General features: G+C 43.2%; 1 protein-coding gene across 14 annotated transcripts in view; it reads left to right on the top strand.

The window, feature by feature from the left end:
- Positions 1-12,000, top strand: part of CEP63 (centrosomal protein 63) — a 48,232-nt gene that overhangs the window by 2,057 nt on the left and 34,175 nt on the right. For 10 of the 14 annotated variants that reach the window (XM_045030067.1, XM_045030071.1, XM_045030066.1 and 7 more), the window contains one exon: positions 7,282-7,350. In XM_045030067.1, coding sequence (XP_044886002.1) covers positions 7,307-7,350 — 44 coding nt within the window. In that variant the 5' untranslated portion in view covers positions 7,282-7,306. Of the gene's footprint in view, positions 1-4,690; positions 4,810-5,598; positions 5,623-7,281; positions 7,351-12,000 lie in introns of those variants that run through there. The other 4 variants (XM_045030068.1, XM_045030072.1, XM_045030062.1 and 1 more) reach the window with 3 other exon arrangements.

The raw sequence follows: 12,000 nt of genomic DNA on the forward strand, positions 1-12,000 counted from the left end.
TAGCAAGTAGAAATCTTTTATGATTTTCTGAGTGTCTCTGGGAATGATGGGGTGTGAGAGACTTGGTCTGTCAGTACCACATCTTCCCTTTACCACTGTCAGAATCCCACTGCTGTAGGGAAGGGGCACTTTTCAGAAGTGAAAACTAGTTGCTTTTAATCATTCTTATTCTATATTTTTATTACTATTTATATCAAACCCTGAGGAACCTGAGAAGCCCCTTAACAGAAACATCTTTTCAGCCAATCTTCCATCTAGTCTGGTCTCTGATGGTGCCTGATAACAGATGCTTCAGAGGCAGATGTAAAACTCCATAGTGTACCAAGTTGTGTAACACTAGCACTTAAACCATTTTCAGTTCTGATTCATGGAGACTCAGTGTAGGCAGTGGTTCAGAATAACAGTTCAATATCCCAGTGGTAGATTGGACTTCTAAAGACTTACTTTCTGTCCTTGGGTTTTACCTAAAAGTTGAGATTGATTTTGTTAATTTTGGTACTAGGGGCTGAGGATTCTCAGTGGAGCAGCTGTAGGTTTCCTCATGCTTTCCCCAGTTGGCTGAATTTCAGGACACATTGCAGAACCTGATTTAATAAATACCATTTTAAGGTCTGATGTCTTACAACTCAGGAGGTCTAAAAATTAAGACTATTTTATGCCATTGGAAAGCTGTAGAAACCCCCCGCCCCGCCATCAGTGGTAAAAATCTTTCATTTCTAGTCCATTCAAGTCAGGAGATGTCAAGGCTGAATCCCCACTCTGTCACTCTCAGTGCAGAAAGTGGGGGCCTGCAAGGATTCTAAAAATTAATACTTGTCACCCCAGGCTTGTATTAAACTCCCAAGGTTACAGCTTCTCTCTGACCTTGGCTTGGTAAATGCTGCCACCACCCAAATGCAAAAAAAACCCCGTGGATCCAGGAAGGAACACTTGGGAATTCCTCCCTGTGGGATACCTTCAAGCCCTTTCTCCCTTCCCCGTGCCCTGGGGAAGAGCTGAGAAAGAAAACAAAGGAAATTAGCTGTGGCCACCAGATAATCAAACAGCATTTGCACAAACCTATTAGGACAAAAATCCAAATCCTTCTTTAAAGAAAGTAAGTTTTATTAAAACAAAAAGAAAGAAAATACATCTGGAACTTAGGTTTTTGCTAGATTTTAAAAGAGCAATTTCCAAGAATTAAGCACCCAAAATAGCATCTTGGGGTTCAACTTCAAGGTTACAAGCAAACAAAAGCATCTGGGGTTAGCACAGAGGAGATCCACAAGCCAAAACAAAGAATAAACCTGATCGCATTTATCTAAACATTCCCTATCCAAATGATTCCTTCTAGGTATGGAAGATAATTTTTTATACCTGGTTCAAACTTTACACAGCATTCCTGCTTATAGAATTGCTGCTCTGTCCCTGCAGCCCAGAGAACAACAGACAAAGGGAAAGTTTTTTTTCCCCAATTTTAAAAAGTTCTACCTTCCCATTGTCTCTTTTGGTCAGGTGCCCAATCCTTTTCTTTTACCTATGGGCTTGCTAACCCTTTACAGGTAAAGCAAGCAGAGAACAGACCAAGAGGGATTTTACAGCTAGCTGGCTGGCTGGCTGTCCATCAAAGGGATCCACCCCCCCCCCCCCACCGTTCCCCCAAATGTATCACTGGAAATATTACAATTTAAGATCATATCATTCTGAATATCATTTTGAGTTTTTCATCAAATAGGCCACAATGCAGCAAGGCATTTGAGCATAGGTCTAAATTTCACTTCAGTGGGACTACTTGCGCTTACAGTTGGGCTTGTGCTTAAGCATTTTGCTGAATGTTAAGGCCTTAGAGTCTGGCACTATTTTAGCAGCTGCCGTCTTGCATTGTTAAAGATTTAATTTCTAGCTTTATACCATCTGCAAGCTTGGAATTGCACTCTGTAGTGTTTGTAAGATATCTGCTACTAGAACCATATCAAGTGTTAGAACAGAAAAAAATCCAAGCAGTGTGATATGGTGATGTAATTATAATGTCCGGTATCTTGTTACCTCTCAAGGCTGGAAACATCTGTGACAGGTCAATACAAATGCTTTCAGCATCAATAAACTTTTCTAATGAAAAATCCAGGACCGCTGCTGAGAGGGTGGGGGGAAGATGCTTGAAGGTTCTTTTCCATCTGTCATTGAAACACACTAGTTTTGTTATTATGGGCTTCTTAATTATGGAGCTGGACTTTTGTTTTGTTTTCAAGAAATATGTATTTTCCATTTATTTTGAAGATAAAACTAATGGACTTTGCAAGCTAATGGGAATGGAGGGGAGGCCACCTGACATTTTTTGAACCAACAGCAATGTTGATAGCTACCTGTTTTTATAAGTCAGGGCCTCATGTGTGATTGCAGAATCTAAGAATTATTTTGGGGCAGTTCTCTGGTCTGTGTTATACAGGAGGTGAGAGTAGATGATCACATTGTGACCTTGAAATCTATGAATCCACTGCTTGCTGTGGAATTGCTCTCCAGAATCTAGGGTGTCACTTAAAAAAAGTTGTTTTGAGCCTATATGTTTGGAAGTCTGGCATTGTGACAAGCAGTGTATCAGGGTGTGTATGGGAGTTTGTAGCTTAAAGTGTAAGGTAATAGGATGGACGTGGATTGGGGATGTGGGGGAGGAATAGCAATGAGAAGTGAAGGGATGGGGTGGGGGTAGGCTATACCAGAAGTTTGCATGGGTGTGTGTTAAAGAAGCTGAAGGAGCAGTGACTTGAGGCTTTGATGTGGGGAGGAAACTGATGTACAAGCTGATGTACTAGTAGCTCAAGAGTAATGCTTTGGCACTGGTTTCCCTCTCCACTTCAAAGCCACAAGAGCTAAGGAGCTGTCTCTGGGAGCCCTCATGGAGCTGGATGAGAAGGGATTGCTTGCAGTGTGGTGGCGTGAGAAGGCAAGCATCCTTACATATAGAACACAGAAAAACAGGAGATACTTTTTAAAAAGCATAGTTCACTTACACTTGCAATACATAATATGAATACCCAGCAGAAGGTCTCAATGCTGGTGGTGTCACATTTCCTGTCAGGATCAGAAATATTTCCAATGAAATGCATGAGCACAGCTATGTCATTTTGCTGGGGTACACAAACCAGCAAATAAGGCACTGTTGTGTTGAGCATGTCACCTCTTTTATTCATGACAACTAGCAAAAAAACCTCAACCTCAGAATTGGCAAAAGCCTGATTCTAACTGCAGACAAATGATAAAGGCAAGCAAATAGTTCTGAAGCTGACAATGACCTTTCAAGGCAATAATAAGCATAGTACTCTCTTTACCAGGCTGTGGAAACAATGAAGTAGGCCCATAGGCAGTCTAGAATTAAGATTTGTTGGGAAGAGTATGTGATTCTCAAAAGCTTGCTTACTTTGACCCCTTCCTTGCTGACTCAGGACCCTATGATGAATTCTTTTGATGTACCAGTACTTCAAAGGAGATATAAAAAAAATTATTAAAGCTAATGTTAAAATTATATAATACATAGGTTAAGAAAAGAGTGGCTCTTGGCTTAGCACAGGTCTGGGTAATATCTCTGAATTAGTCCAAAGATTACACTTACAAAGTTTTAATTTATCTTCACAATGGAACAAAAACCCTTGTGGCTAATCACTGTCTATGCCCTTTTCTTCTATATGCATACATTAAGAGCTGAAGAACTAGAGTCATCATCACCACTATCATCAGCCTCTTCAGTTTTAGTTGAAAGCCTCAAGCAACCCTATCCTGGGAGAAATGGGGCATCTAAAGACTTCCACATTACCAGTGCCTCTCCCAGCATTCAGTAGGTGAGCTCTCTGCTGCTCACCTACTGATATGGTGTGCAAGGGGACCTTAAACTCCTCTAGCAGAGCTCCCAATGAGAGTTGTTGCCAGAGTACTGGTCACATCAGAGCACAAGCCAGGCTCACATCATACTGACACAGCTGCCAATGTTTGAGGAAGAATGTGAAGGGAAAGTCAGAAAATAAAATCTTGCAGAGGAATAGATGTGCATTAAATCCATTGTTAGTTTTAATAGGAATATCTTAGTTATTGGGGATTCAAAACTGGTGCTTCTGCATTATCCTCACTGGATGCCAGACTGACATTGCAAAAATACCTAGAGACTAGCGATCAGAGAACTGCAAGAGGTCTGGTATTTAGAAAAGGTACCAACGGAGGCCCTGTGACCTTCCTCCCCAACGGATCCAAACTGTAGTTAATTTCTTGGCAGGGGAGAAAGGGGGCAGCAGCCTGTTCCTCCTGCACAGACTCACTCACTCCTTCTTTCTAGGGGCAGGTGGTCTGTACTGGCACCTGTAGTGAAGGCCAGTAGGCACATGTTTCCTGGCAACTGGGGTGTATCTCCTTCCTCTTTCTCCCCTATGGATTCCTTGTTTCTTTCCATGTCCGCCCTTTGATGTTTTTCCTGTCCCATTTTTTTCCTTCCACCACCAATTGATTGGACCCCCTGTTCCTCAGAGTGATGGGCCAGCCCTCTTCACTGCCGCTTTAATGAGTGGGGAGGGAGTTGATGCTGCCATTGTATTGCTCAGATGGGTCAGGGTGGGAGGCTGGTGAATGATTGCTCCTGGCTGCTTTCCCTATCTCACTGTCTGCTTTGCACCTGGAGTCAGCAGGGGGGTGAGCAGTCAGCTGTCTGCCTCCTACAAGATCAGCACAGCAGGCTTTAATGATGAGAATCCAGTATTAAACAAACAAACTTCATGCAGCCGCAATCAACAGGCCTGGGGCATTGGCCAAGACTCTATATCTATGATTGTTCCATCCAAATCAGGGCAGGTATGTGAAGCTGGCAGATGAGGCACTTGCCTTGTGTGATATAATCTAGGGAGCAAAGTAGAAGCGGAGGTGGATGTTTCCCAGTTTCCGATGACAGTAAAACATCTTAGTGCTGTGTGCTGAACATTAACTCCTTCTTCAAACTCTCCTGACAGGAGCTACTGTGTGGGAACTCAGATTGTTCTCCAGGTTCAGCGTCTGAATTTACGTAAAAACAACAAGGAGTCCTTGTGGCACCTTAGAGACTAACACATTTATTTGGGCATAAGTTTTCATGGGCTAGAACCCTCTTCATCAGATGCATGGAGTGGAAAATAAGGAGCAGGTATAAATACATGAACAGATGTGAGTTGCCTTACCAAATGTAAGGTCAGTCTAATGAGACAATTCAATTAACAGCAGGATACCAAGGGAGGCAAAATAACTTTTGAAGTGGTAATGAGAGTAATTTAAGTAAGTTATCTGTAATTGCAGTATTGCCAACCCCACATCTTCAAAAGTCCCGAGTCAGGATCACCAAAATCATGAGATTTAAAATCTTTAAAATCATGAAATTATGTAAAATAATAGATTTGGGGCTCTTTTTATTTGCTTTCTGCTTTTTGAGCCTTTAGGGTGCACTGGGGTCACATTTTGAAGCTCTCTCCACAGCCATGAGGGATAGAAACTTACTTTTCCTTTAAGAATGAAGGCTGAAATCATCACACATCCACTTGACTCCAGGAGCTGGGGCTTTAAGGAAAACAATAATTATCATGAGACTCCTGACAAAATCATGAGAGTTGGCAACACTGCAAGTTGCTTCAGGAAAATGTGAGTTGAGTCTTTTTGGTGGTACTAGTTGAAATGATGGCATGATTGACTAAAGTAATGTACTGGAAATGCAAATCAAGAATGCTTATTTTCATAGCTTTGAGACACCAGAAGATTCTTTTAAAAATCATTGGTATAAGCAATGTCAGTTGTTTGTGTTGTTTGTTTGTTTATTTATTTTGTACAATGTTACGGGATTGACAAGTAGCAGTGCAGTCTGGAAGGGAAATGAAGCCTCATGCTTGAGGATTTAATCCAATTTCTATTGGCGTATGTCTACACTACAGCTGCTACAGTGGCACAACTACCATGCTGCAGCTGTAGTGCAGTAGTGTAGACTCCTTCTACATTGATGGAAGGGTTTTTTCTATCGATGTAGGTAATCCAGCTCTCTGAGAGGCAGTAGCTAGGTTGACAGACTCCTGTAACCCAGCTGCATCTACACAGAAAGCTAGGTTGACCTAGCAACAGTGCTCAGGGTGCAAACATTTTCCACAGCTCTGAGTGTTTCAGCTAGGTCTACGTGTAGACCTGGCCTCACACAGCAGGGTAAGAGCTAATGTGGGGACAGGTTATCCCACATCTGCCTACTGTGGGGTTCTTATACCCTTCATAGAATCATAGAATCTCAGGGTTGGAAGGGACCTCAGGAGGTCATCTAGTCCAACCCCCTGCTCAAAGCAGGACCAATACCCAACTAAATCATCCCAGCCAGGGCTTTGTCAAGCCTGACCTTAAAAACCTCTAAGGAAGGAGATTCCACCACCTCCCTAGGTAACCCATTCCAGTTCTTCACCACTCTACTAGTGAAAAAGTTTTTCCTAATGTCCAACCTAAACCTCCCCCTCTGCAACTTGAGACCATTACTCCTTGTTCTGTCATTTTCTACCACTGAGAACAGTCTAGATCCATCCTCTTTGGAACCCCCTTTCAGGTAGTTGAAAGCAGCTATCAAATCCCCCCTCATTCTTCTCTTCTGCAGGCTAAACAATCTCTCCTCATAAGTCATGTGCTCCAGCCCCCTAATCATTTTTGTTGCCCTCCGCTGGACTCTCTCCAATTTATCCACATCCTTCTTGTAGTGTGGGGCCCAAAACTGGACACAGTACTCCAAATGAGGCCTCACCAGTGCCTCTGAAGTGCCTACTTCATCTGAAGTAGCTGGTGTTGGCCACTGTCAGAGACTGGACAGTAGACCAGATGGACCTTGGTGCTGATCCAGTCAGGTAATTCTTATGTTTTATCACTTCTCTGCCCTAGAGAGTGATAATCCCTCAAAGTCCAGTACATCCTTACCAGTTGGATTAACCAGACTATTAATATTCACATACTGAATATGTATTTCACCTCACTATTGAAGCATTGTATTCACTGGATCAGACTATTGTATCATACAGCCAATGGTGATGAGTGAGAAGTAATTCTGACTCTTATTGTAATGAGGTTTGTTTTGCTGCTTTATCTGGCCAACATTTCGCCTGTAAACTCATTGAAATGATAACTGTTCTCCCTGTTATTCCCATGCACGCACTGTAAATTGTGTAATTCTTCACCTTCCCTGCCTTCTAGACTTCTATCATGATCTCCAGTCAACTGTGGAGGGACTACACTGGCTGATGAATTGCCATGGCATGATCTCTGCTTTGTTTGCTTTCCCAGCTGCCAAAGAGGACGTGACTTGGTGATGGAGGCTTTGCTGGAGAGAATGCAAAAACAAGGGCATGGAGGGTATGTATACCACCATTTACAATGCTCTCTCAAACGCATGCAGCTTCACTTTTATATCGGTTCAAATCCTACAGTCCTTTGGTTTGCTCCTTAGTCCTTTGCCTATTGTGACAGCTAGGAGCCACAAGTAGGGACCAGGACCCGTTGTGCTAGGAGCTGTAAAGGGTGTTATATTTGAGTAAGTTCTTCAGGATTTGGCCAGTAGGGCCTGATTGTGTATCATTACGGTAACTTCAATTGGAGCAGGAGCAGGGCCATAGTGAATTGCTTTTCCAAATAGTCCCTGGCTATAAGCCTTTGTTGTATTAATAGCTGGCATTTCTGTACTATTATCTTTCTGCAAAATCTCTTATATTTTTCAGCCTTCTTGCAAGTTATTCTACTGTCAAGTGCAGTTATGGCCATAAAAGTGAATATGTAAAAATGGCACCACCTTACTCTGTGGATCTATTCCAATTTGCTTACTTTACTGATGGAAATACGGCTAGCACTGCATGCAGCTATAGGAGAGTGAGCTGGATTTTCTCCTGGCTCGCACAACATCAACAGATCTTAACTAAGTTCCAGTTGCAGACTCTTGCTGCAGCCAGGATAAATACATGATGACTCCTAGACTTTAAGGTCAGAAGGGACCATCGTGATCATCTAGTCTCACCCTCCTGCATGTTGCAGGCAGCAGAACCTCACCCACTTCAGATCCTAGGTTGAGTCAGCGGTGCTGGCAGTTGAAAAAGCATCTTTTATCTTGTCAGTTGAGCAAATAGGACATAAAAGTAATTGTTCCATTTGTCTCAATGGCATGCCACTTTTATATTCCTTTTTCCAGAATTTGCCCCAGCTCTGAAGATGGCAAAGACTATCTCTTTGCCAAGTAATGGTTTCAGAACTTGGATATGAATTGTACAACTACTGTCACTGAGTGGGAAATGTTCTTAAGGACCATAATTACTGCTTAATGTTTGGTCAACTCACAGGACAGGGTGAACTTCAAACTGAACTGTGAGGCTGGCTCCTTTAAGAACAATTGGCATTCCCTATAGAAAAGCTTTCAAGTTTTGAAGTGTACGGACACTCCAGGGAGACAGAGGAATTTCAATCCCTTGACCTATTGATTTCCGTTTCTTTTCAGTCCTTCCTATTTGACAAGCAAATTAAAGGGGTAAAGATCAGTATGGCTTCACCTCTCTCTTGGGCTCCATCTTGCAAGCTTTAATATTGTCCCAAGCTTAGCAGCTTGTAAGGTTTCAGAGAAGTTAGTTGATTTGGCTTCAGTGATTACTGCACCAAAATTGAAATTTCATCATGTCTAGGGAGCAAACTCTCGACAGTAGACTGGAGATGTTTTATTCTTCATTACGGTGTTGTTATCCACCCTGCTTCACGTAGGTGTTTGTCAGCATTTATGTGATAAACCTCTGTTTTCAGGAGCTGATAAGTTGGCTGTAAGATTTATCTGGTGATTGGAACTTAGTTCAAAAAAAATTCTGCTTGGGGACTGTGGACTGTCCAGGCTGTTTCCTGCGGATCCCATGGGACCGTTTTGCCCCTTAACTCTCTAGCCTGGACTCTCTCTCACAATGCTATGCCAGTGACAAGTAGCCAGTCCCTACAGGTGCTGTGATCACTCAGCTATCAGCATGTGGAGACTCACACCCCAGCTAAATTACATGAATGCTCTCCAAGCCACTCATTAATCATACACAGAGAGGCACCAGCCAGGCACCCCAGCCCCCATCCTTGCACCCCAGAAATATACTGTCTTACAGTGCTCAAGACTCCCATGGATGGTGCAAACTCATTAATTAGTTCACCACTCCTACAAAGGGTAGTAGATGTGCAACAGCTGTTGTTAACCTGAACTGAGATTCCTCAAGCACTTCAACTGAAAACACACTGTTTTAGATAAAATATAAAACAGATTTATTAACTACAGGACAATAGATTGTAAGTGATTATAAGTAGCAGGCATAGAGACTAAAGTTGGTTACATAAGAAATAAAAATAAATTTGCAGTCTAAATTCTACAAACTATGCGAGATTTGAATCAAGCAGTTTCTCACTCCACTAGATGTTCTAGGCAGGTTACAGTTCTTAATTCCCTTCCCAGCCTAGGACCAGTCTCCCCAGTTCAAAATCTTTGTCTTCCAGACAGTCTTCCAGGTGTTGAGATGGGGGAGGAGAGAGGCCAGGTGATGATGTCATTGTCCCTCTTTTATACTTTCTTCCAGCTGCTAGAAAGATCCTTGCAGTGACATGGGCGTTAGGCAGCCCTCATTGCATAGGTTCCTTTTCTGAGAAGTCTTTGGCAGAGTGGATTCTTCTTGATGGGCCATCAACACCTGTCTAGCCAGTGATAGCTCTTCTTTGTTGCCACTGAAGGGCTGGCTGTGGATGTCTTCCAACCTCACATGTTTCAGTAACACACACATCAAAACTTCATAACTTCAGATACAATGATAGTACACACAATTCAACAGGACATTAATGTTCAGTAGATCAAGACTTCTTAAATGATACCTCACAAGGCATACTTTTCACAAAACATATCATAATCATATCACAGTGGTGAATATGGGGGTTCCAGGGTGCTATTTTGAGATAGTGTCATAGGAACAAAGTCGTGTGTGTTTGTTTTTTTAATTACAAAATATGAAAATCCCATTCAGTTAACTGTGCATTATCCAAGTGTCAAAACACAGAGGTTTGTACAGTAACTCCTTGCTGAACGTTGTAGTTATGTTCCTGAAAAATGTTCCTTTAAGCTAAACGATGTTAAGCGAATCCAGTTTCCCCATAAGGATTAATGTAAAGGGGGGGGGTGTGTTAGGTTCCAGGGACATATCACTCACACTCACACTCACACTCACACTCACACTCACACTCACACACACACACACACACACACACACACACACACACACACACACACACACAAAGTTTTAAACAAACAGTTTAATACTTCACACAGCAATGATGATTGTGAAGCTTGCGTTAGCTCCGGTGGTGAAGTCAGAGGGTGGGATATTTCCCAGGGAATGCCTTACTGCTAAATGATGAACTAGCACTCGGCTGAGTCCTCAAGGGTTAACACATTGTTGTTAATGTAGCCTCATGCTCTACAGGGCAGCACAAATGGAGGGAGGGGAGACAGCATGACAGAGAGAGACGGAGACACACACCATGGGTGTGAGAGAGAAACGTGCATTGCCCCTTTAAGTACGCTGACCGCAGTCTAAGTACATTGCCCTCTTAAGAAGATCAGCAAGTTGAGACAGCAGCTGCTGCCAGCAAGCTCCCTCTGTCCTGAGTCCTGTCATGTCCCCCCCCCCACCCCTGCTCTATGGAAATGGGGTAAAGGAGCAGAGGGGGAGGGGGACACCCTGACATCAGCACCTCTCTATCCCACCCCTTGCACAGCAAGCAGGAGGCTCCTGGGAGCAGCTCCAAGGCAGAGGGCAGGAGCAGCACACGGCAGTGGGGGGAGGGACACCTGAACTGCCAGGCAATTGATAGCCTGCTGGGCGGCTGCCCCACAGGGAACTTAGGGGAGTGGGGAGCTGATAGGGGGGCTGCTGATCCACCTTGGTTCCAAGCCCCCACCAGCTAGCTCCAATGGGCTGCTCTTTCTGCAAGCAGTGGACAAAGCAGGCAGCTGCCAAACAACGTTACGAGGGAGCATTGCACAGCTTTAAATCATAGAATCATAGAATCTCAGGGTTGGAAGGGACCTCAGGAGGTCATCTAGTCCAACTCCCTGCTCAAAGCAGGACCAAACCCAACTAAATCATCCCAGCCAGGGCTTTGTCAAGCCTGACCTTAAAAACCTCTAAGGAAGGAGCATGTTCTCTAATTGATCAGCAACGTAATAATGAAACATTAACTGGGACAACTTTAAGTGAGGAATTACTGTATTTATAGATGCTTTTTGTACTCCGTGAGTAAAGAAATGCTCCTGTGATTAAATAAAGAGAGTTTTTGCCTTTAATTTAAATTGTACAGGCTGTTTGTCCTGGCTGAGATTTTTATAAGTGCTTAGCATTGGCCTAATTCTGCTCTCATTGAAGTCCATGGTAAAACTCCCTTTGATTTCAGTGGATCAGAGTTAGGCCATGCTAAGCGCTTTTGAAAATTCCACCCCTTGGCTAGTGTCTTGACCTGAAGAGATGGGGGGGGGAAATAAATAAGTTATTTTGTTTAGAAGTGCGAAGTGCTACATGTGCGTTTACGGTAGGATCCGCTGCTAATGCAAATCAGTGTGTCCGCTGGCTTCAGTTGGAGCTATGGCTGATTTACACCAGTTAGGGTTCTGACCTCTAATGTTCGAATGCTCTTTTTAGTTTAGTACACAAAGAAAGCATATGTCAACACAGTAGTTCTAGCACATAGGTGAGGAACCCCCAGTGATCCTGAGCTATACTAGATTGCCTGGTTAGCTGCCACAATGTTAAATAATTCTCTGTTTATGGCTTTCCTTGACGAGGAGAATGTTACACATTTTAATATTGCCTTAATTACTGTGCCTGCCCCAACTTCCACTCTAATCAAGGAGTTCAGTTAGCCTGTTTTGGTGAAGGTGCCCATCATCATGGGTGAGGGGGGTTTATAAGAGTGGGGGGAAGAAGTACTCTTGTTGGGCTAGGTTCAGTAGCT

The sequence above is a fragment of the Mauremys mutica genome, chromosome 9, assembly GCF_020497125.1.
Source record: "Mauremys mutica isolate MM-2020 ecotype Southern chromosome 9, ASM2049712v1, whole genome shotgun sequence".
NCBI lineage: Eukaryota > Metazoa > Chordata > Testudines > Geoemydidae > Mauremys > Mauremys mutica.